At 39.8% G+C, this 26265-nt stretch overlaps 1 protein-coding gene and 1 pseudogene across 8 annotated transcripts in view; one reads left to right on the top strand and one right to left on the bottom strand.

Moving 5' to 3' along the window:
* The window catches only part of RUBCN (rubicon autophagy regulator), a 71663-nt gene that overhangs the window by 31119 nt on the left and 14279 nt on the right, over positions 1-26265 (bottom strand). For all 8 annotated transcript variants that reach the window (XM_037033659.1, XM_037033660.1, XM_037033652.1 and 5 more), the window contains exon 2: positions 11487-11640. In XM_037033659.1, coding sequence (XP_036889554.1) covers positions 11487-11525 — 39 coding nt within the window. In that variant the 5' untranslated portion in view covers positions 11526-11640. The remainder of the gene's footprint in view (positions 1-11486; positions 11641-26265) is intronic.
* Positions 5220-6007, top strand: LOC118978287 (pre-mRNA-splicing factor SPF27-like; annotated as a pseudogene).

Raw genomic sequence — 26265 nt, 5'->3', positions numbered from 1 at the left:
AGATTTTTTTATTTTTAGAGAGAGGGGAAGGAGAGAGGGATAGAAACATCAATGTGTGGTTGCTTCTCACATGCCCCCACACTGGGGACCTGGCCCGCAACCCAGGCATGTGCCCTGACTGGGAATCAAACCAGCAACCCTTTGATTTGCAGGCCCGGGCTACTCAATCCACTGAGCTACACCAGCCAGGGCTCATAGTTATAACTTTTAACTGGTGTCATAGATTAAATAGCTATAGCCATGCTTTGAGCCACGGAGATAGGAATGACTTCATTCCATGATGTAACTGGGAGGCAACTCCCCGGGGGGGTTACAGAGCCTGCCTAAGAGTTAAGAGATTATTGGCTCCACACCACGGGGCCACGCCTGTCTGGACTTACTATGGCAGCCCAGAAAAGCTAGACAAATATGGGAATGCTGGCAAGCGCAACTGATTGTGGGAGGAGTAAAAAATGGGGCTACAGAGGGAAATTGGCACTGGGATTTAACATGGCACAGGTTCGCAGCCATGCTAGGTTGGGGCCACATGGCTTTGTCAAGAAAGGTTAGGACCATATGGCTTTCGGTGAGAAAGGGAGAACCACGTGGCGCTGGGGCTCCCTTTGCCATGCAGCTTAGGAAGCCGGAAAGCATGATGTAGCAGCCGTGCAGAGCTCTCTCTTAGCAGTTGAGAAGAATCCAGCGGAGATGCTGCGGGAAGGAAAGGGTGAAAGGACTCTTGCTGATGGGCAGGGAGAAGGTGCCACGCAGGTTTGGATTAACAGGATATCTCTGCAGCAACACAGCTGATGGTGCTGGGAACTGAGGGCCGCCTGCTGGCTGAGCACGGATTACTGGGAGGAACCGGGGTCCACCTGAGCCACAGACTTCTATTTCTTTCCCTGAGATATGGTACCCCAGACCGGGCAAAGGGGGGAAGGAAGGACTGTGCATGTCTGTGAGTGTTTTAAGGGACTTTGGGATCTTTATGAAGACATTAAGTCATTACTCTAAGTCTGTATAACTTTTGAATAATTCCTTACCTTTTCACCAATATCTGACATTGAAAGCTGTAATTTCCTGGCAATGGACAAGGTGAACCTAGTACAGGGGGACCCTGGGAGAAGAGGAGGGTCCATTCGGTAATAGTATCTTGTCCCCCACCCCCATGGGTCTGTTTGGTAACAGTAGTTCAAGCACAAGAGGATTTTTAGGGCAATGAAACTACTCTGTGTGCTACTATAATGGTAGTTACATGTCATTAAAAGTTTGTCCAAACCAAAGGCTATATAAGACCAAAAGTGAACCCTAATGTAAACTATGGGCTTTGGGGTGATAATGATGTATCAGTGTATGTTCACCAGCTGTAACAAATGTGCCACTCTGGTGGGGAATGGTGATAATGAGAGAGGTTATGTGTAAGTGAAGGCGGGAGTTAATGGAAAATCTCTGTAACTTCCGCTCAATTTGACTGAGAACCTAAAACTGCTCTAAAAAATAGTCTATTTAAAAAAACTTTAGGCTCACTTAATAAACCACTTTTGGAAAAAAAGCAATGGAAAAGAAATAAATTGGACTTCCGGCCAAGATGGAGGTGTTGGTGGAAACACTGTGCCTCCTCGCACAACCAAGTTTAAAGACAACAAAGTTTTAGCAACAAAAATGCAACCAAAACACAGAAAATTGAACTGTACGAAAGTCTGACCACAATGAGCCATTCAGCCAGACAGGTAAGAGGGGCGGAGTCAGTGGCTGGTGGAGTGGGGTTAGGCTGGCAAAAGCGGCCTGACTCAGTGGGGGCACAAGGTGGCTGGCTGACCAGGGTCACACATTCAGACGGAGATAAAACAGGTGAAGGAGCGAACAGTGAGACAGACCACACGGGCTAGGGCCCCAGCGCCAGGAATTAAAGCCTGAAAGCACCAACTGGGGAAACTTTCAGGGTCAAGGTGCCAGGAGAAGCTCCCAGGCTCACAGAGAGTTTGTCAGAGAGACCCACAGGGTCCTGGAAGTTGCACAAACCCACACACCCAGGAATCAGAACCAGGAGGGCCTGGTTTACTTGCAGGAAGTACCAGAGGGAACCAAAATCCAAGAGAGAGCAGAAAAAACGCCATTGCTCCTCTCTGACCCCACCCCCACATACAGTGTCACAACTCAGCGACTTGGTCGCCCCACCCTGGTGAACACCTAAGGATCCGTCACTCATATGTAATAGGTGCGACCTGACCAAAACATTATGGCTCAAGTAGAAAAAGAGCTCAAAGCCCCAGAGCCAATACTTTAAAGCAACCAAGAGATAGCCAACCTATCAGATGCACAGTTCAAAACACTGGTGATCAGGATGCTCACAGAACTGGTTGATTTTAGTCACAATTTAGAGGAACAAATGAAGGCTAAACTAATTGAAATGAAGGGAAATGCACAGGAAACCAATAGTGATGGAAAGGAAACTGGGGCTCAAATCAATCGAGTAGACCAGAAGGAAGAAAAAAATGACCAAACAGAAAAGAAGGAAGAAACAAGAATTAAAAAAAATGAGGAGAGGCTCAGGAACCTCCAGGACATCTTTAAACATTCAAACATCCAAATTATAGGGGTACCAGAAGGGGAAGAGGAACAGCCATGAGTGGAAAACTTATTTGAACAAATAATAAAGGAGAACTTTCTCAGTCTGGCAAAGGAAATAGACTTCTAGGAAATCCAGGAAGCTCAAAGAGTCCCAAAGAAGTTGGACCCAAGAAGGAACACACCAAGGCACATCATAACTACATTAGTCAAGATGAAAATGAAGGAGAGAATCCTAGAAGCAGCAAGAGATAAGGGGACAGTCACCTACAAAGGAGTGCCCATCAGACTGTCAGCTGATTTCTCAAAAGAGACCTTACAGGCAAGAAGGGGCTGGAAAGAAGTATTCCAAGTCATGAAATCCAAAGACCTACAGCCATGATTGCTCTATCCAGCAAAGCTTTCATTTAGAATGGAAGGGCAGATAAAGTGCTTCTCAGATAAGGTCAAGTTCAAGGAGTTCATCATCACCAAGCCCTTATTATATGAAATGTTAAAGGGACTTATCTAAGAAAAAGGAGATAAAAAATATGAACAGTGAAAGAACAGCAAACACACAGTTATTAACAACCACACCTAAGACAAAAGCAAACTAAGAGGACAGCTAGATCAGGAGCGGAACCATAGAAATGAAGATCACATGGAGGGTTAGCAACAGAGGAGTGGGAGGAGGAGAAGGGGGGAGAAGGTACAGAGAATAAGTAGCATAGACAGTAGGTAGAAAATAGAAAGGGGGAGGTCAAGAATAATATGGGAAATATAGAATCTAAAGAACTTGTGACACATGAACATAAACTAAAGGGGGGGAAATCGTTGTGGGGGGGAATGAAGAGGGAGGAATGGGAAAACGGTAATGGCATAATCAATAAAATATATTTTTTTAAAGAGAAAGAAATTATTAACAAATATTGTTGTGAAAATTCGTTAGTTACAAGTAGACAAATTTAAGCATTCTCCACAAACTATATTCCAAAATAATTTCCAGCTGGATTGAAAACCTAAATATGAGTCAGAAGAAAGAAGGGAAGAAGGAGGAGTGAGGAGGAGGAGGCCAGAGAGGAGGGGGAGGAGGAAAAGAAGTAGAAAGAGAGCCCTCACTGCTGTGGCTCAGTGGACTAAGCGCTAGCCTGGAAACAAAAGGGTCACTGGTTCGATTCCCAGTTAGGGCACANAAAGGAGATAAAAAATATGAACAGTAAAAGAACAGCAAAATCACAGTTATTAACAACCACACCTAAAACAAAAGCAAACTAAGAGGACAGCTAGATCAGGAGTGGAACCATAGAAATGGAGATCACATGGAGGGTTAGCAACAGGGGAGTGGGAGGAGGAGAAGGAGGGAGAAGGTACAGAGAATAAGTAGCATAGACAGTAGGTAGAAAATAGAAAGGGGGGAGGGCAAGAATAGTATGGGAAATATAGAATCTAAAGAACTTGTGACACATGGACATAACCTAAAGGGGGGGGAATCATGGGGGAGGGGGGAATGAAGAGGGAGGAATGGGACAACGGTAATGGCATAATCAATAAATATATTTTTTAAAAAAGAAAGAAATTATTAACAAATATTGTTGTGAAAATTAGTTAGTTACAAGTAGACAAATTTAAGCATTCTCCACAAACTATATTCCAAAATAAATTCCAGCTGATTGAAAACCTAAATATGAGTCAGAAGAAAGAAGGGAAGAAGGAGGAGTGAGGAGGAGGCCAGAGAGAAGGGGGAGGAGGAAAAGAAGTAGAAAGAGAGCCCTCACTGCTGTGGCTCAGTGGACTGAGCGCTAGCCTGGAAACAAAAGGGTCACTGGTTAGGGCACAGGCCTGGGTTGTGCCCTGACCAGATCCCCTGTAGGGGGTGCTCGAGAGGCAACCACACATTGATGTTTCCTTCCCTCTCTTTCTCTCTCCTTTCCCTTCTCTAAAAATACGTAAATAAAATCTTTAAAAAGAAGTCAAAAGACAAACTATGAAAAAATATTTTAACACACATTACAGACAAAGGACTAATTTTCTTTTTTTATTAAATTTATTGGGGGTAACATTGGTTGATACATCATATAAGTTTCAAGTGTATAGTTCTATCACACATCATCTGTGTATTACACTCTGTGTTTGCTGTGAGTTTTCTTAATAAATACAGAGTTCCTACAAATCCACAGGATAAGACTAAAAATCTGAGGAAAATGGGAAAAAACAGTAAACGTTCACAGAAAAATAATTTAATGACTCTTGTAAACACCTTTAATGGTAAGAGAAATGTAACTTTTCACCTATTATCATTGACAATAGTTTGAAGTTTAATAACATCCTATACTGGCAATGGTATAAACAATTAAACACTCTTGCACGTTAGTAAGGGTGTAAACAGGCATAACTTCCTAGAGGGCAATTTAGCAACAGCTATCAAAATTCAAAAGCACAGCCCTGATCAGCATGGCTCAGTGGGTTGGGCATCCTCCCACAAAGCAAAGGGTTGCCAGTTCAATCCTAGTCAGGGCACAGGCTTGAGTTGCTGGCCAGGCGCATGTAAAAGAGGCCACTGATGGATGCACAGGTCAATGTTTCTCTCACTCTCTTTCTCCCTCCCTACCCCTCTAACTAAACCTAAATTAAAAATATTTTGTAAAAATACTACAAAAGCAGATACCCTTGAGAAAACTGAGGTGAACCTAAGAATGGTGGGCACGAATTTGGAGGCTGGCAAGGTTATAGTGGGTGGTGGTTGTATTTTGACCAAAGTTATGAAGCACCTGGTGTGCAGAAAGTGGCTGTAGCACTGGTGGAGAAGGAAGCTCTGCAGATGCCAACCTTCTAAGAACTACCTGAGCCATCTGACAGCCCCAAATTATTCTGCTTTTGAAACAGACATAGTAAGAAATGAATTTGAAAGACTAGCCTGTCGACAACCAATTGAATTGCTCAGTATAAAACAATATGAACTTCCAGCCCCTTCCTCAGGTCAGAAAAATGACATTACTGCATGACAAGAATGTGTAAACATGTCCATGGCCTAGCTATAGCATCGGACGGTTCCAACTGAGAATCTGGAACTAATGTCACGGCATGGATGCAATGCCCGGAAAGCATATAATGAAAATCTAGTTCACATAACTGAACATGCACAAAAAGAATTCCAGAAGTTAGGGAAACATATTCAAGATTTAAAATGGCAGTGACAAAACATGCAACTCATGGTGGATCTAAATTAAGAGAAAGGAAGTCAAATTGCATAGCCCTGGTTGGTAAGAATTTGTGAGACTGAAAGAACTACTGTGCAATGAGAAAATGAAGTCTTTCAAATAAAGTAGCAATACAGAGAGGCCAACAAAGAAAACATCCAACAAGACTCCTGAAAAGATAAATTAATTTAGTGGCTAGAATGGAAGGCAAGTTGGGTTCTCACAGATGATCAGGCACCTAGACTTATGAAAGACAACAGCATCCTATGAAAATCATCAGTGCTAAGTGTTTAGAAACCATAGAAAGTGGACTGTTATTTCTAGTTGTACATTAGCAAAATAAAAAAATTCAACTTGATGGTAAGAAAGAAAAGCAAAAAAGATATACCCTTTAGTCCAAGGGTTCTACTTCTAGGCAAAATGACCTACATACAAGGCTATTCACTGTAGCACTTTCACCAGCAGCAAATGACTGAAAGCAATCTAAATGTCCACTACCAGGAGACTGGTTATATGATGCATGATATATACATACAATGGAACATTACAAAATGACAGCTGTAAAAAAGCATGAAGCTCTTTTGGTAATTATTTTAAATGAGTTACAGAATATATCAAGTGAAAAAAGCAAGGTACAGAATAGATTATAGTGTATTCTTATTTGCGTTAAAAATCAGAAGGTGTAGCCAAGAAAATTATTCATATTTGTTTTTATAAGCATAAAAACTCTCTGGATATTAACTGGTAAACAGTAGTGGGGTCAGAAGGAAATGAGATATTTCACTGCATATGTTTTTACACTTTGTTTTTTAAACCATATAAATATACTGTCCATTAAAAAAATTAAATATTTTAAGGCAAGTTATGAAGTATAGTACACTCTTAATATTTTAAAAAGCACATAAGGACACGGAAAAAAATAAGAAAATCTACCAAAATATTGAAGAGTGATTGTTATTGCTATGGAAAGACTAAAAGATAGCCCAGCTGCAGGCTGTCAGGGAAAGATGCGATCCCTCTAAGAATACACTCATGACATTATAGCTTTTCTAAGACCCTGATTTTTTAAAAAAATATGATACACATTCCATAACATGTCCTTACAAAAGCACAGAAGAAATGACCTGCACAAATCATTATACCCCTTCCCCTCTAGTAGGGCACAACACCCAGAATAGTTTCTGGATGACACAGCAGGCAGACTTTTGAAAGCCTTAATCTTTCGGGAGGAAATGATAGGGAAAAACAAGCCCTTAGCTTGTTTTTCAAGCCCTTGATTCTTCACACTAAGGCCTATAGTTGCTGTGTGTGTTGCTGTGTGTGTTTGTATGACAGATGGGCCTGGTGTGCTCTGCTTTCACTATTAATACAACTGCTATATGGCAGGTAGTCACATACTTTAACATTTTTTATTGTGATAACTAGGTGCCTTCATGATCTCAACACTTTTAACAACTATAACGAGATATGTTAATATTGTTTTGCATTTACTGAGCGTCTTTCGAGAATTTCATTGACTTTACTATTTCATCACGACACATTTTCTCTTTCTGGCACAGATGGTAAAACTGTCTTGTAATATGGTTAAATGGTTACTCTAGATGACACTGTAGGATTAGTAATAGAACTAGAAGGCAGGGCTGCTAATCTGGTAGCTGTGTTGGTCATCAGTCTGGGAAACCTGTATTGAGTTTTTGTAAAACATGTAGGCTTGATTCCCTACTTTCCAACTTGGAAGACTGAGTAGCTGGCAATGCCACAGATTAGTATTAAAAATATCTGGAGAAAGGGTCATCTCATGGGAGAAAATAATTTTGTTTTGGGTCATGTGTTTGGTCTGTAGAATAAATAGCCAGCTAATGTACAGCAGACAGCTAGTCTTGTGGATCTGGAGTTCGGCAGAGATGTCTGAGCCTGGGGTTATTACTGTGTAGATGATAAGTGAAACAATGCAGGTGGATAACATTATTTCAGGAAAATGAACAAAGTTAGAAGAGATAAGGACACAGGACAGAACCCCATTAAAAACTAAAATCCAAGAGGAAGAGATTTCAGGGAAAGAAACTAAGAAGTGGTCACAGAGGTAAGAAAGGACTCCATGCCGTACAATAATAATGCCATAAAAGTCAAGGTCTGCTGGTGATCAACAGTGAAGAATATAAGGCAGTGTTCAAAGGAGAAATGATAATTGGATTTGGTAACATGTCATTATTACTTAAACTTTAGCTCCAGTTGTAAGGGAAGAAACCAGATTACAGAGGATTAACTTAAACTATTTCAAAATTCCAATGTTCATAATTACTTTTTATAAGAGTACATGTCACTTGAAACTCTAAAGAGAAAGGAACATTTATGAATTACTTCCTACATGCCATGAATTTCAATGGGCAAATTTGTTCGCTTTTTCATTTAATCTTTCCATCAAACACTGATATAAATAACATTATTCTCAGTTTTACAGATGACAAAAGCAAGGCTCAAAAAGTAGTATAACCTGGCAGTTAAAACTGATCATTTGTTTTCTAAAGCTTTATACGTATTATCTCATTTAATTCTTACAACAATCCTATGAGATAGGTACCAGTGTTATTTCCTCATTTAACAAATGAGGAAGCAGAGACACAAAGAGTTAAATAACTTACCTAATACCACAGAGTCGTGAAGCTGAGATTAAAACATGAGCAGTCTGACTTGAAAGTCTGTAATTATAACTATTGTGTGATTTCCCCCCACCCCCCAAGGATATGAGCAATGAGTCTGGATCTAAATCCAGGTTACGTCTGATTCTAAACACCTGTGTTAGTGTGCTATACAATGTTGCCTCCAAATTCCTAGAACAGTGTTTTAATAACGATGACCATTAAGAACAATTCTTTAAAGGATAAAAAATTTCCCCTATTTTCAAAACTCATTAAAAGAGAAGGCCTTACCTCTAGAATTTAATCCGAATAAAGAAAATCTAACCTAGGCCAAGTGTCTTACTAAATTCTAAAAATACCCAATAGGAACACTGGTTTAAAGATACTGCTTAAAGGTAATACACACATTTTTAGAAGGGAAGGTAGCACAGTAAATACTATCAACTGCAAATACTTCAATATAAATTTATTGATTATATCTTTTCCAATGCGACTGCTAATTAAGAATACATTTTGATAAAAAAAGAAAGACAAGCCTGGCTCAGGGAAAAGAGTTTCAGGAAAAAATACTAGGCTCTGACATGGAAAGAACATGAGTGTTTAGGAACACACAATTATGAGCATATCTGTGAGGTCTGATTTTTAACATTGGATACCAGACCCAATGACTCACTTAATGATTTTATTCAGACCTAACCTTATTTAAAACACTGCAAATGGAGTTAACTGCCAAAGGTAAAGCAAAAACCATTAAATATTATCAACTTCAACTCATTTTCTTATTTTCTTTTTTTAAGTATATTGTATTGATTATGCTATTACAGTTGTTCCAATTCTTTTCTCCCCTTTATTCCCCCTCCATCATGCACCTCTTACCCTCCAGCATTCCCTCCACTCCCCTTAGTTCATATCCATATGTTGTACATATAAGTTCTTTGGCTTCTCTATCTCCTATACTATCCTTTTTTTTAAAATTCTTTAGAGGGGAAGGGAAGGAGAGAGGGAGAGAAATATCAATGTATGGTTGCCTCTCATGCCTCCCTTGCTGGGAACTGGCCTGCAACCCAGGCATGTGCCCTGACTGGGAATCGAACCGCGATTGTGTGGGTCGCAGGCCCAAGCTCAATACACTGAGCTATACCAGCCAGGGCTCTATTTCCTATACTATTCTTAATCTCCCTGTTTGTTTTATGCCTACCAATTATGCTTCTTACGCCCTATACCTTTCCCCTCTATTCTCCCCCGCTCGCTCCCCCCTGATAACCCTACACAAGATCTCATTTCTGTGAGTCTGTTCCTGTTCCAGTTGTTTGCTTAGTTTTTGTTTTTGTTTCTTAGGTTCAGCTGTTGATAGTTGTGAGTTTGTTGTTATTTTACTGTTCATACTTTTTGATCTTCTATTTCTTAGATAAGTTCCTTTAACATTTCATATAATAAGGGCTTGGTAATGATGAACTCTTAACTTGACATTATCTGGGAAGCATTTTATCTGCCTTCCAATCTAAATGAAAGTTTTGCTGGATAGAGTAATCTTGGATGTAGGTCCTTGCCTTTCATGGAATATTTCTTTCCAGCCCCTTCTTGCCTATAAGGTTTCTTTTGAGAAAACAGCTGACAGTCTAATGGGAACTCCTTTGTAGGTAACTATCTCTTTTGCTCTTGCTGTTTTTAAGATTCTCTCCTTATTTTAAACCTTGGGTAACTTAATTATTATATGCCTTGGTGTGTTCCTCCTTGGGTCCAATTTTATTGGGACTCTGAGGTTCCTGCACTTCCTGGAAGTCTATTTCCTTTGCCAGATTGGGAAAATTTCCCTTCATTACCTGTTCAAAAAATTTTCAATTTCTTGCTCTTCCTCTTCACCTTCCGGCATCCCCATGATTTGGATGTGGGAATGTTTAAAGTTGTCCCAGAGGTTCCTAAGCCTCTCCTCATTTATTCGCACTCTTATTTCTTCATTCTGTTCCGGCTGGATGCTTATTTCTTCCTTTTGTTCCAAAGGGTTGATTTGAGTCCCAGTTTCCTTCCCTTCACTATTGGCGCCCTGTACATTTTGTTTTATTTCACTTTTTATAGTCTTCATTTCTTCCTTCATTTTGTGACCAAGCTCAATCACTTCTGTGAGCATCCTGATTACCAGCGTTTTGAACTCTGCACCAGATAGGTTGTCTATCTCCTGGTCACTTAGTTCTTTTTCTGGAGCTTTGACTGTTCTCTCATTTGGGCCCTATTTCTCCGTCTCGGTGCACCTGCTATGTTGTAAGAGGCGGAGCCCTAGGTATTCACCAGGGCAGGGCTACTCTCTTTGCTGCGCTGTGGCGCTGTCCACGGAGGAGCAGCCTGAGAGGGAACAATGCCGCTCAGCTCTAGCCGCACTATCCAAGCAACTCTCCTGTGAGACTAGGAGTTTCTCCTGCCGTAGCATCTCCCCCAGGATTCTACATCCAGATGTTTTGAGTCTTTAGTGTCCTGGTCAGCCAGCCTCTGCCTCGCCTGTGTGGTCTGCTGCCTTGCCGTGGTCCTCTCTTGCCCTTCTTCACCCCTCCCACCATTCTGGGTGAATGTTTCTTTAACTCCTTGGTTGTCAGAGTTCCACACAGTTCTACTTTCTGGCAGTTCTGGTTGTTTATTATTTTTAAATTGGTTGTTATCCTTCTTTTTGGTTGTGCGAGGGAGTGAAACATTTCCACCTATGCCTCCATCTTGGTTGGAAATCTCTCAACTCATTGTCAGTATTCAAAGCTTATTAGTGTTTGAGGATGTTAAGGGAAAAAATTCAACATTAATAAAGTTTATATTTTAAAAAGTAAGCTATAACTACAACTACTATTCATAAGCATGAACCAGTTGTCTATGAAATAATGCTCACAAGATATTCTAAAAATACCAGTGTTCTGTCGATGTTTCTCAGATGTGTTCTAGGATGAGCGTAAGAGGAAAACTCCAATGACTGATCATTACTGTCCTTATCCTCCACCTGGTCATCATCATCCCATTGTACAGTACTTCCTTCAAGGGCTCACAGACTAGTGGCCATCATCTTCTCCCTCCCAGGAACTTAATGCAGCTGTTTCTTTCCAACAACTGTTTCACCCAGTCTGGCAAAAAAAGAAGTTCTACATACCTGGTCATGGATGAGCCCATGATAGAGGATGCTCTGCATGTCCCTGCAAAGCCGCTCCAGGCCACCATACTTGGACCAGACATTGGGGTTGTTGGCTGACACTAAACCCTCGACAGTAGTCTTCAAATTACCCAGCAACTGCCAGTGCTCCCTCCTGCAAGAGCATCAGTTATACCAATGGTCAGTTAACTTGTTGTACATAATCCTCATGATGTCAGAGAAAGATTAAGGCAAGAATCCTTCTGCCCCACATCCTAACATTCTCTCCCCTATGAATTTTTTACTTGGTCATAAGACCCAATCCTGAGAGGATTGAAGCTGTAAAGAACACCAAGATTTAAAAAAAAAAACACCTCATATTTACACGGCATATTATGCTTTGCCAGATAATCTTGGTCTACTATTATTCAATCCTAACATAAGTAGTGAATAACCCTGTGTTTCTAGGAGTCTGTCCCAGCAAGATCCTTTTATGGACCATGACTTTACATGGACAACACACAAAGAAATGAGGACATTTGCTCAAAACCAGAAATCTTTGCCAAACAAAAAAGCCCCAAAACAACTTTTTATTCACTATATTTCTAGCACTAAGTACACATACCTATACACAAATATTATGAATAAGAATATAAACTGTCCATGATTTTCCCCCCATGGTTTTTAAGCTAAAATTGAGATAAAAATGTCTTAAGTTTGCACTGAGCCACTTTGGGACACTGAGCCACCAAATGAGTCAACCATTCACTTATTCTCCTAGTGGAAAAGTTTACAAATTGCTGCCCTAGATGATCTTTAAACTTTCTCTAAGTCTCCAGCATTTTCTCACCACAGCTTCCAACCCAATAAAAACTCAAAACCAACTTCAACCGAATGAAAAACAACTGGACGCACTGAATCAAACTGGATAAGGAGGAGATGCAATGTCAAATTCCCCCTTTTGGGCCCCCAACTATTATTCTGGACACTTTACCTTGTCCCTTACTTTCTCTTCAGAATACTACTCTTTCCTCTTTTCAAGAACAGTAACAAGAATGGTAGTCATTTCTTCAAAGAACTTTTACCATAAATATTTTATTTAGATCATTTAAATTCCTACAGGTTTGGAAGGGTCCTGAGTTGGAATCCTTTCTATCTGTACTCAAAATTAACCTCTCTTACACACTTTTGTAAATTTTCTGAGCCATTTTTAAAAAATGGATGAGTACAGTAAAGGCAAACAAATAAAATAAAATTAATTGAGCTGAGTCTGGTATAGGAATACCATCTAAAAAGAAAAATCTAGATGGATCTCACTCTGGTCTTCTGCTCTGAAAGCCTTGAGACCAAAAATTTATTCAAACTGGGAGACATCGGGCTTTCTAAATCTGACGCCATTAAACATTTCATCCACCAGCCCTGGCTGGTGTGGCTCAGTGGATTGAGCATCAGACTGTGAACCAGTTACCGGTTCGATTCCCAGTCAGGGCACATGCCTGCGTTACAGGCCAGGTCCCCAGTTGGGGGCGTGTAAGAGGCAACCACACACTGATGTTTCTCTCCATTTTTTCTTCCCTTCTCCTCTGTCCAAAAATAAATTAATTAATTATAATTAAAATATAATAAATGAAAAGTAATATGGTATCTTTAAAAAGAAAACAAAATTTCAGCCACTAGAGAAAGTCCTGTTCTATTTTCTTCCTGCCCACTCCCAATTTTACTGAGATATAACTGACATATAACATTATATTAGTTCCAGGTATACAACATAATAATTTATGGATATATTGCAAACTGATTACTACAATATGTTTAGTAAACATCCATCACCTCACAGTTACAATTTTTTTTCTCATGATGAGAACTTTTAAGATCTGCTCTCTCAGCAACTTTCAAATAAACAATACAGTATTGTTAACTATAGTCACAATGCTGTATATTACATCTTCAGAACTTATTTATCTTATGACTAAGTTTGTACCTGCGGGACTTCTGGCCAAGATGGAGGCATAGGTGGAAACACTGTGCCTCCTCACACAACCAAGTTTAAAGACAACAAAGTTTTAGTAACAAAAACGCACCCAAAACCCAGAAAATTGAACTGTATGGAAGTCTGATAACAACAAACCATTCAGCCAGACTGGTAAGAGGGGCAGAGTCAGCGGCTGGCAGAGTGGGGTCACGAAGGAAAAAGCGGCCTGACCGACTCAGGCTTGGGGTGGCAATGGGCAGACCCAGTGAGGGCACAAGGTGGCTGGCTGACCACGGTCACACATGCACACTCAGATAAACCAGGCAAAGGTGTGAGCAGTGAGATAGACCGTGCGGGCTAGAGCCCCAGCGCCAGGAGTTAAAACCTAAAAGCACCAGTTGGAAAAACTTTCAGGGTCGAGGTGCTGAGAGAAGCTCCCAGGCTCACAGAAAGTTTGTTGGAGAGACCCACAGGGTCCTGGAGGGTGCACAGGCCCACACACCCAGGAGCCCCCACGGGGGCGCCGGTTTGCTTGTGGCAAGCGGCAGAGGAGACCGAAGTCCGAGAGAGAGTAGAACAAACACCATTGCCCCCCTCTGACCCTGCCCCCACATACGGCGTCACAACCCAGCAACTGGGTCGCCCCACCCTGGTGAACACCTAAGGCTCTGCCCCTCATACATAACAGGTGCAAACAGACCAAAACATTATGACCCAAGAACAGCTCAAAGCCTCAGAGCCAATACTTCTAAGCTACTAAGAGCCAACCTATCACATGCATAGTTGGATCAAAACACTGGTGGTCAGGATGCTCACAGAACTGGTTGATTTTAGTCACAAATTAGAGGAACAAATGAAGGCTAAACTAAGTGAAATGAAGGGAAGTGTACAGGAAACCAATAGTAATGGAAAGGAAACTGGGACTCAAATCAATGAAGTGGACCAGAAGGAAGAACGAAACATCCAACCAGAAAAGAATGAAGAAACAAGAATTCAAAAAAATGAAGAGAGGCTTAGGAACCTCCAGGACATCTTTAAACATCCCAACATCTGAATCATAGGGATGCCAGAAGGAGAAGAGAAATATCAAGAAATTGAAATTTTATTTGAACAAATAATAAAGGAGAACTTCCCCAATCTGGCAAAGGCAATAGACTTCCAGGAAGTCCAGGAAGCTCAGAGAATCCCAAAGAAGTTGGACCCAAGAAGGAATACACCAAGGCACGGCATAATTACATTAGCCAAGATTATAATGAAGGAGAGAATTCTAGAAGCAGCAAGAGATAAGGGGACAGTCACCTACAAAGGAGTGCCCATCAGACTGTCAGCTGATTTCTCAAAAGAGACCTTACAGGCAAGAAGGGGCTGGAAAGAAGTATTCCAAGTCATGAAATCCAAAGACCTACATCCAAGATTGCTCTATCCAGCAAAGCTTTCATTTAGAATGGAAGGACAGATAAAGTGCTTCTCAGATAAGGTCAAGTTCAAGGAGTTCATCATCACCAAACCCTTATTATAGGAAATGCTAAAGGGACTTATCTGAGAAAAAGAAGATAAAAAATATGAACAGTGAAAGGACAGCAAACTCACAGTTACTAACAACCACACCTAAAACAAAAGCAAACCCAGAGGACAGCTAGATCAGGAGTGGAACAATAGAAATGAAGATCACATGGAGGGTTAGCAACAGGGGAGTGGGAGAAGAAGGGGGGAGAAGGTACAGAGAATAAGTAGCATAGACAGTAGGTAGAAAATAGACGGGGCGGGGGGACAAGAATAGTATGGGAGATATAGAATCTAAAGAACTTATGACACATGGACATGAACTAAAGGGGGGAAATGTGGGTGGAAGGGGGTGTGCAGGGTGGAGGGGAATGAAGAGGGGGAAATGGGACAACTGTAATGGCATAATCAACAAAATATATTAAAAAGAAAAAAAGAAAAAGGGAAAAAATAAATAAATGAAAGTTTGTACCTTTGGACCACCTTCACCCACTTCCCCCACTTACCATTCCCCTCTGGCAACCAACAATCTGTTCTCTGTTGCAATGATTTGGGGCTTTTCAGATTCACGTGTAAGAAAGATCATACAGTATTTGTCTTTTGCTGTCTGACTTATTTCACTTAGAATAACGTCTTCAAAGCCCATCCATATTGTTGCAAATGTGAGATTTTCTTCTGAATAATGTTCCATCATGTGTGTATCGATATCATATTTACTGTATCCATTAGGCTTTCAGTGGTCATGTAGATTGTTTCCATGTCTTGGCTATTATAAACAACACTTCGGTAAACACAGTGGTGCAGATATCTTTTTTAAAATTATTGCAGGTGTCTTTCTGAGATAGTGATTTTATTACCTTTGAACATATACCAAGAAAGAGAACTGCTGGATCATATAACAGTTCTATTTTAAATATTTTGAAGTATTTCCACACTGTTTTCCATTGGAGCTACACCAATTTATAATCCCAACAGTGCAGAAGGGTCCCCCTTTCTCTACATCCTCATCAATACTCATTATCTCTTGTCTTTTTTATGATAGCCCTTCTAACAGGTGTGAGGTGACATCTAATTGTGGTTTTCATTTCCATTTCCATGATAATTTGTGACATGGAACACTTTTTCATGTACCTGTTGGCAACTTCCCTGTTCTCTTTCTATACCAGGCCTGAGAGATATCTTAAAATCACTAAGATGTACACAGGACTGAGGTGGTCATTAAAATGCCATTTATTGTTGTACTGTGAGAAACTGCCATTACAGCGACCAGCTGATTGCCAACTTTTGCTTAAGTGACTCTCCATCTCCTATGCTTCCTCAGAGCTAACCCTGCCTATTCAGACTGACACAGTTTTTACATTCAAATGAGTTTCAATTAAGTCTTGCAGGCCTGACAGCCAGTCTGGTTCCCAAGTTACTATGCATATCTGTGTTCTGATTCATTCTCTACTGATCTTACAAGCTTAATTGTCAAAGAGCATCATGATAAATCCTGAACGCAGACACCCAGTACCCTATCGTCCTAGGGCTTTGATACCAAAACTGTACAAAGAGCACTGAAATCCTAGAAACCTTGAACATTCAGCTTTTCGACAACTTCTCTGGACAAAATTAAAGAGTTTTCTTTCCCCACATTACAGTGTCCTTGAGATATCAAAGGTACAAAAGAATGTGCTCTTACTCTAAGATACACCAAACCATCTATATTTGGTACATACCCATGTAGAAGAAAAGTAAACTTAAAAAAATTTTTAATTTACATAACTAGTCTGTTTAGTGTCTTAACCTGTTTTAGAATCCTTTATCCCAATTATATAGTTATCATTTTCAGAGAATTCAAATACCAAATTCAATTGAAGCCCATATACAGTGGTTGGAGTAACCTGTTCATATCTGAATCTTTCATGCAATTAAACAGAACACCACCAGAAATCAAATATCCCTTCCCATTCTTTAACCACATTTTAGCAAGTATGATCAGTCTTTCCTAAGTTAAACCTGTCTAATAATAATTATTACTTGGGTGGCATCACTCTGTGTTCACAGATAACCTTTATCCAGCCATAGGCCAGCCCTTTGAAGTATATTAGGTTTAAAGTACCCCTTTGCAGAGCCACTTCGGCAGGTACACAGAGCATTCTCCTTTAATCGCGTAAATGAAAAGTAGTCTTTCTAAGCTGCTCACCCCGTGCCGAGGAAGCACCAGGCCTGAATGGCAAGGGCCAGCATACTTTACCTCTACCTGAACTAATCTTCATCAACAAGCAGTAAAGCCAGTCTCAGAATAAAGTCCTACCTATCTTCTTTTGGGAGGGTTTTGACTACATTCCTCCTTTAAAGAGGAACAGGAATTTCTTAATATCCTCAAATGAGGATATCCAAGGAAAAAGAGTTTTCCTAAATACCAACTCAGTCTCAAGGTTGCCAAATTACTCTTAGAAGATTAAAACAGAAAAGCTATAGGCAAATGTTACTTTTGAAAGCATTACACTGAATATGTGAAAAAATAGTAAATAAGTATTATGCAACTATAAAGTGATACTCAATCCAAGAAATATATAATGGCCTATTTTCAATCCCCAATGTTCTTCTTAGTGGTAAAATGAAATAGCTTCCAGTTATTGGCATATCCCCTCTACAATGTGTCATTTATGTGAAATGGATAGTGGCCTCTACCTGAGATCAGAGTTGAAAATCAGGTTGTCTCAAGTCAGGTAATGATTTGATTTCTGGAATTTGAGGAGAGGTATATGACATTATATAATGGAATATTGTGAAAACATTAAAAAAATTTTAAGATTTTATTTATTTATTTTTAGAGGGGAAGGGAAGGAGAGAAGGAGAGAGAAATGTCAATGTATGGTTGCTTCTCCTGGGTCCCCTGCTGGGAACTGGCCTGCAACCCAGGCACGTGCTCTGACTGGGAATCGAACCGTGATCATGTGGTTCGCAGGCCCGTGCTCAATCCACTGAGCTACACCAGCCAGGGCTAAAATTTTTGATTAGGAAGTTTCCAAAGCTAATAATAGTCAGTTGAAGTATAAAAAGCAGAACATAAAATTGTATTTGTGATCTCAACATAACAATATCAAGAAATAGCCCAGGTCAGTAGCCCAGTTGCTTGGGTGTCGTCCCATAAAGCGAGGGGTTGCCAGTTAAATTCCTGGTCAGGGCACATGCCTGGGTTGTGGGTTTGGCCCCTGGTTAGGGCATGTACAGAAGGTTACCAGTTGACTTCTGGTCAACATGGAGGCATAGGTAAACATGCTTTGCCTCCTCCTACCACTACAGAAAGAATTACATCTAGACTACAAATAAATATAACCCAGAAGTGTCAGAAAATTGAGCTGTATGGAAGTCTGAAAACCAAAGATTTCGGAAACCACATTCATCCAAACATGTTGGGGGGCAGAGACTTGCAGAGAGATGGAGAGGCAGTGGAACGGGGGTCCCACATTCACATGTGGTGGATAAAAATCAAGAGGGATACCTCAGGAACAAGGGATCTCAGCCCCAAACTGGATCTTAGACGACCCAGCAGTCCATGATTCCAGTGCCAAGAAGATAAATCCCCATAACGTCTGGTTGTAAAAACCAGTGCGGTGGCAGAAGAAATTGCCAGATTATCAAGAGACTCCTCTTAAAGGGCCCAGTCAGACTTAAGACTTACACAGATCTATTCCTGCTGGGATTCAGCACCAGGGCAACAGCTGGAAGGGCACAAGTAGCACAGGGGAGAAAGTAAGGAGACCGGAAATATGGTGAATAGTGGGAAGCAGCTTCCTCCCAAGAAAACCTCTAGAAGCCCAGCAGGGAATTGTCCCCTCTCCAAGCCCTTCTCCCACGCAGAGCTACAAAACACTCAAAGGGGTTGCCCCACCCTGGCAGTCACTTCAGGCTCTACTCCACACAGTTTACAGGTCTGCTCTTCTAAAAACAAGCCATGGTACTAAGACAGGGAGTCCAAGTACCTAATACAGAGAAAAAAATACAGGGAGGCTGCCAAATTGAGGAGACAAAAAAATATGGCCCAATTGAAAGAACAGGAAAAAAGTCCAGAAAAAGAATTAAACAAAATGGAGATAACTAACCTATCAGATGCAGAGATCAAAACACTGGTTATCAGGATGCTCAAAGAACTCACTGGATACTGCAACAGCATAAAAAAGACCAAGGCAGAAATGAAGGTTACATTAAGTGAAATAAAGAAAAATCTATAGGGAACCAAGAGTGGAGAGGATGAAATTGAGTATCAAATCAATGATTTGGAACATAAGAAAGAAAAAAGCATTCAATCAGAAGAGCAAGAAGAAAAACAAATAAAAAAACCAAAAATAGAATAAGGAGCCTCTGGGACATCTCCAAACATGAAAACATCCAAATCATAGGGTTTCCAGAAAGAGAAGAGGAAGAACAAAAAACTGAGAACTTATTTGAAAAAATAATAAAAGAAATCTTCCCTAATTTGGTGAAGGAAATATACACACAAGTCCAGGTGGACCCAAAGAAGACAACACCAAGACACGTAATTAAAATGCCAAAGGTTAGAGATAAAGAGAGAATCTTAAAAGCAGCAAGAGAAAAGAAGGGAGTTAACTACAAAGGATTTCCCATGAGACTGTCAGCTGATTTCCTAAAAAAAACGTTGCAGACAAGAAGGGACTGGCAAGAAATAGAAGGGACTTGGCAACAAATGCAAGGACCTACAAGCAAGATTAGTCTACCCAGCAAAGCTGTCATTTAGAAATTGAAGGGCAGATAAAGTACTTCCCAGACAAGGTAAAGCTAAAAGAGTTCATTACCAAGCCATTTTATATGAAATTTAAAAAAAGATGAAGATCAAAACTATGTACATTAAAATGGCAACAAATTCACAACTATCAACAACTTAATCTAAAAAAACAAACCAAACAAACAACTAGAACAGAAACAGAATCACAGATGTGGAGATCACTTAGAGGGTTATCAGCTGGGAGTGGAAAGGAGGAGCATGGGAGAAAAGGTGCAGGGATTAAGAAGCATAAATTAGTAGGTATAAAATAGACAAGGGGATGTTAAGAACAGCATAGGAAATGTGAAGCCAAAAAACTGATATGCAGGACTCATGGATAAGAATGGGGTGGGGGGAGCGGGGGCGGATTTCTCAAGGAAATGGAACTACTGGACGGAGGGAGCAAAGGGGGGAAAATTGGGACAGCTGAAATAGCATAACCAATCAAATTTTTTAAAAAGAAGGCAACCAATGTTTCTCACTCACATCAATGTTTCTCTCCCTCTCTGCCTCTCTCTCTAAAAACAAATAAATAAAATCTTTAAAATAAATACTGAGAAATAATATGTTAATAGTGGTTAATTCTGGCTATATGAAGGGAAGTAGAAAAGAGTTCTTTAGGCCTTCCTTGAGGCTATCAATTAATGAAAGATCAATAATCTAAACAAAGTTCTTAAACAAGAAGCTGTAAACTATCATGAGGAGGGTTTTTTAAATACTCAAGTATCAAGGGCATTTTATACTGAAAGACTGTGGTCAGGCAAGTACCCGGGACTTTTAATGCTGGAAAGCACTTCCTGGAAAGAAGTAATGGGTTCCTTCTTAAAGTACAGAAAAACATAATTAAATAAAATAATGATTGGTAACACTGAGGTAGCAATTTTCTTCTTATTTGGTTCCATATTTTCTGTTTCTAATTAGAAAGTATTTAATTTGTAGAATTTATCATTAAATACTAATGTTTTTAAAAGAAATACTGTAATATGTTTATTACAGGAAAAACCATACTTGACTCTATTATAATTGTCTCTCCACCCTGGTGTGCCTAGGAGAATCTAACCACTGGCAAGTACCATCCCTTGAATGGCTGACAGCAGAATCTTAATGTGTAGGAGAGAATCAGCGGTATTTGCAGGCATGCTGTGTAACTTCATACCTATTCAAAAAAAGTCTCACCAATTACACTAAGTTTGAATGATATCAAATTTACTGAATTTCAACAAGTAGATTTAACAAAAGGAGGTAAAATCCTTTGTTAGAAACCTAACCATGGAAGGTTTACAAACTCCCTAGAATGGAGTTCAAAATTCTCTATCCTGTGTGCCCAATCTGAATACTAACTTTCCTGCTCAGTACTCTTCATGTAAATACAGTCTCTCTGTTTCTCTCTCTTCCTAAAACACTCTATTACAACTATGCCAACCTCAAGCTACTACCATGGTTTTATTCATGCAGACCTTTCCACTTGGAAGGCTTCTCTTCTTGTCCTATTCAGAGGTTCACGCTCAAGTCTAATTCAACCTTTTCTCAAAAAATACTAACTAATCTGATTTGCTATAAATTATTCCTCCTAATAATCCTTAAAAAAAAACACTGTCACTTAACAGTATGTGGTTTGCTTCCTTAAGGACAGGGACCATGTCTTTTCTATTTCATATGTATTTTTTAAAGATTTTATTTATTTATTTTTAGAGAGAGGGGAAGAGAAGAAGAAGGAAGAAAGAGAAGGAGAGGAATATCAATGTGTGGTTGCTTCTCATGTGCCCCCAACTGGAGACCCGGCCCACAACCCAGGCATGTACTCTGACTGGGAATTGAACCAGCGACTTCTTGGTTCACAGGCTGGTGCTCAATCCACTGAGTCATCCAGCCAGGGCTTGTTTGTATTTTTAATAAGCAGAGAGAAAATGTCATTCAGTGGAAAGAGAACAAGCTTCACAGTCAGGCCAAACTAAATTTGAATCATAGGTCTCTACAAACTGGCTGTACATCTGTGGGGAAGCCATTTAAATGCTTTCAGCTTCAGTTCCCTCATTTGTAAAATGAAATTAACAACTGTTTCAGAGTGGAGAAATCTATAGAAATATTCCTCTCCTTTTCTGTCCTTTACCTTTGAAGTTCCAGACATAAATCTAATAAATCCAACTAAATTAGAAGTGGTACCTAGTAGAAAGCCTTCTTACCCATTCTGCTTCAGAGAAAATTCTGCCAAAAACTATCTGGGATTAGACAGTCTGCAAAATAATTAAGATGGGTCACAGTGCTCCATATCTAGAGACCATCTCAAATGCATTTAAACTAAGGTCAAATTTCTTCTTAGTGAGCACAGACTCCAAAGCCCGGTTTATGTTCATGGTGCTCTCACTGAAGAGGAAAAGCTGGGAAAGACTTCCTCAGTATTGGATGTACCTTGTACATACCAGAGGCTCAAATTTGCTTACTTGAGAGAATGCAAGAAACATGTAAGTTTAACTGCAACACAATAAGGTTGATTTCGTGGGTTATACAAGAAAGTCAACCTCATTACTTTACAGTCACACCGTATGTTGTCTGGGCGGCAGAGTGCTTTACATGCAAGGTAAAAGAGGCACACACCACCCCCTCAATAGCAAAGGCACAAGAGGAAAGACAGTGCTTCAGTCACCTCAGTTTCAGGGATACTATTTTAAAGTAAAAGGTGGCCATCATTATAACTAAAACTACCTTTAAAATTGCTGAGGGAAGGAAACAGCAAGACAACACTACTAAAGTCATTTTTATCGAATTTATTGGGGGTCACACTGGTAGACAAAATCATACAGGCTTCAGGTGCACAATTCTACAACACACCACCTACACACTACCAAAGTATTGTGTAGTGTGTACATTGTGTAGTGTGTATTGTATATTGTGTTCACTACCAAAGTCAAGTCTCTGTCCATCACCATTTATCCCCTCTACACCCTCTTCCACCTACCCTTATTCTCACTCCTCCATAAAAGTCATTTTTAAATGATAGAATTAAGACCAGATATGAAATAAAAATAAATGCCAATAGAATAAACTCAACTAATTAAAGCAAAAAAGCCAATCAAATAAAATGGCAGGAGGAAACTATGATATTAATATCAAGGTTGTATTCAAAGCAACAAACACTAAAAAAGACAAGCGGCATAATAAAAATATAGCTCTATTAATTTTTATGTATCTAATAACATGGCCTCAAAATATATAAAGCAAAACACAGACACAAAACAAAAACTGCAGAAAAAACAAAAAGGAGAATTAAACGAGAAAACAATGGTAATGGGGGAATTAACACTCAGATCATGAAAACCCAAAGTAAAAAAGTGATAAGAGCTGAAAAATATATAAATGATAAAGCTGTTCTATTACATCTAGAAAGCTACATCCTGAGAACACTTTTTTAAAACACTCAAGTAACATTCACAAAAATTGGCCTTGCGCTAAGGCATACACACACAAAAAGTCAATAAATCCTCAAAAGTAAAAGTAGTACAAACATATTCTCTGGCCAGAAAGCAGTGAGACAGTTGAACAAAAAACAAAAGGAGAACAAATAGAAAAAAATTCCACGGAAAATTTTAAATTCTCAAAGAACTATCGAGGAGGAAAAAATAAAATAATGAATGGTGTTGACGGGGAGTGGAAGAGGAATCATTATGACTCTTACTGTTTCCTTCTCAAAAGCATCCAAATGACAGAGCTCATACAAAGGCAGACTGTCTGAGGATCTTTTAGAAATTATGGGATTTTACTGACTATTTCCTAGTAAAAGCTCTCTTCAGCCCTACAATCCAGCAGAGTTATTACAAGTTTCATTGGCAAAGGCCATGACTCCAACAAACTCTGAGAGATAGTTTGCCAAGTCCCCCTTATTTAGTCACTACAATTTATGACTTCCTTTAACAATCTTGTCTCCTCCTAATGAAGCGTGGGTTAAACTTCAAGTGGACCCAATCCAGAAGAACTAAAAACATGTAAGTATTCTGTAGCTGTTTCCTGAAAAATTCAGATTTACATCTGTAACAGCATTGTTGAGTAAATTTTCTGTGATGCTGGAAATGTTCTATATCTGCATTGTCCTATATGGCAGCCTAGCCATTAAGCACCTGAAATCTGGGTAGTATAACTAAAGAACTGAAATTTTAAATTGTATTTAATTCCAATCAATTTAAACTTAAATAACTGTATGTGGCTAATGGCTACCATGTCGGACAGAGCTGTTCTATGACCACCAAGGTAGGTCTGTGAAACTTAACAAAAATTACAAAACAGAAAAAAAAAAACAGGGAAAAATCCACTTAGTGAAAGAAGTAATAAACTAGTTATAAAAAGTAGAAACAAACCCTGGCTGGTGTAGCTCAGTGGATTGAGCGTGGGCCTTCGAACCACACGATCGCAGTTCGATTCCCAGTCAGGGCACATGCCTGGGTTGCAGGCCAGTTCTCAGGAGAGGACTCACAAGAGGCAACCATACATTGATATTTCTCTCCTTCTCTCATTCCCTTCCCCTCAAAAGATAAATAAATAAAAATTAAAATAAATAGAAACAGCTGTGGGAAAGGCCGATCCTGAGAAAAACTTCAGCTTAGGAATCCTGTCAGCTGATACATCTCCCCTTTCTGGGTTCTGACATTAGCATTTGTCTCCCAAAACTTCAACAGTATGTTTCTGCAGGGTCTTCTTGTATTAATTGGACTAGCCGTATGGATTGTTCAAAAGTCATGTGATCATGCTGCTTGTGCTGTATAAACTGTCAGCTCCTAGCATGGTCAATGAATAAGGAGAAAGGGAAAGAACAGGCCCTTTCAATGGCGACAGTACCACTGGCGCCTGCCCAACTATGAGGCATAGCCAAATTGTTACCATTTTCATTCCTTGAACAAATATTCACTGAACACCAATTATATGTTAGGCATTATGCTAGGCTTATGGTGGTGAAAGAGAAAGAGTCCTTACCTCTCAGGGTACTCAGAATGCAATGGGGAAAATGGGTACTTACATAAAAGTGAATCTGGGAAGTGAGAAATGCTATACAGTAAGAGAGACAAAAAGACAGCTAAAGGATGCCTTCCGAAGGAACATTATTTAAAGGATGACTAAGAGCTCTCCAGGCAATGGAAGAGGTATTACAGGGAATGTAGAGGCAACACAATGAGAATGGTGAGGAAGGTGTGAGAGCAAGTGAATGCATGGTTTTGTAACTGGGACTTTATCAGGACTGAAGTATGGATTGAATAACAGGGGAGGAGTTTTAACTATTTCATATTTTTAATGAGAAACCACCAAGCAAAATACTATAGTAACTTTACTTCTGAAAAATTAAGCTAACAGCAATGTAGGGGCTATTTGGAACTGAGAGACTGAGTTCAGATTGGGAGGTTAGTTAAAATGCTACCAAGATAATCCACTATGACAGATAATAAGGTTCTTCTATGAATCTTTTGTTTATATCTGCCCAGAATTCATGACCCTTTCTTTTGGTAACAGAACCCTAATTTTCCACAGGGAAATCACACCTCTGCCACTTACTCTGGCCCATAAAGTTCTAGGGAAGTGTCACCTTACTAAGGACCCAGGGTTGGGCACATAATTTAGGCCTGACTCAGAAGCATATTCCATACCCTGGAACAGGAACATAATTCAAGTCAGTCTACAAAGAGCGCAGAATTTTTGTTTTTGCTATACCTACTGAGACTGCATTCTTTTTTTTTTAAGGTTGGTATTGCCAAACTTGAATTTTCTAAGGGTTGTGCTATAGAAAAATCTGCCTGAGAATGAAGAATGGAACCAACATACCAGAATAAACACCACACAGATAGGGACAAATTCTTGTGTAAGCATGAACCTACATTTAGTCATTCCTGAAAAAATACTACTCTCTGGACTTTTCATGAACATAAACCAATATATTTGGAAATGGAGAAAAAATAAATCTTCAAGAGAAAAGTCAGGAATAGAATTCCGAAGACCTGGTGACTGCTTGGCTATGGAAAATGAAGAGGGAAATATCATCAAATTTCACTCTGGCCCTGGCTGGAGCGGCTCAGTTGGTTGGAGCGGCTCAGTTGGTTGGAGCGTCGTCCCATAAATTCAAGGTTGTATGTTCCATTCCTGGTCAGGCACATACCTAGATTGCCAGTTAATCCCCAATCCAGGTGCAGCAAATGCAACCCCCAATCCAGACCTATGTGACCCCCAGTCTGGATGTTACAATCCCAGGTCTGGCCATGGATCCCTAGTCTGGGAGCATGCAAGAGGCAATTGATAGATACTTCTCTGTCTTGCATTAATGTTTCTCTCTCTCCCTCTGCTCTCTTTAAAAACAATGGGGGAAAAATGTCCTCAGGTGAAGATTTAAAAAAAAAGATGCCTTCCCCTCAAATTTCTAAAAAAAAAAAAAATTTACCCTGAGGCTTCTGGGTTGGTTGATTGAGTGGAAAATTCTATTAAATGAGATAGAGAAGAGGAAAAGGTTTTTGTCAGTGGAGTGGGCTCAGTTTAGAGACACTAAAACGTATCTTAATACTTGAATTCTGACTCTATTTAGA

Source organism: Sturnira hondurensis, unplaced genomic scaffold (genome assembly GCF_014824575.4).
Source record: "Sturnira hondurensis isolate 20B ecotype Veracruz unplaced genomic scaffold, ASM1482457v3 Scaffold0021765, whole genome shotgun sequence".
NCBI classification, from domain to species: domain Eukaryota; kingdom Metazoa; phylum Chordata; class Mammalia; order Chiroptera; family Phyllostomidae; genus Sturnira; species Sturnira hondurensis.
This window is presented reverse-complemented; position numbering and strand designations above follow the sequence as displayed.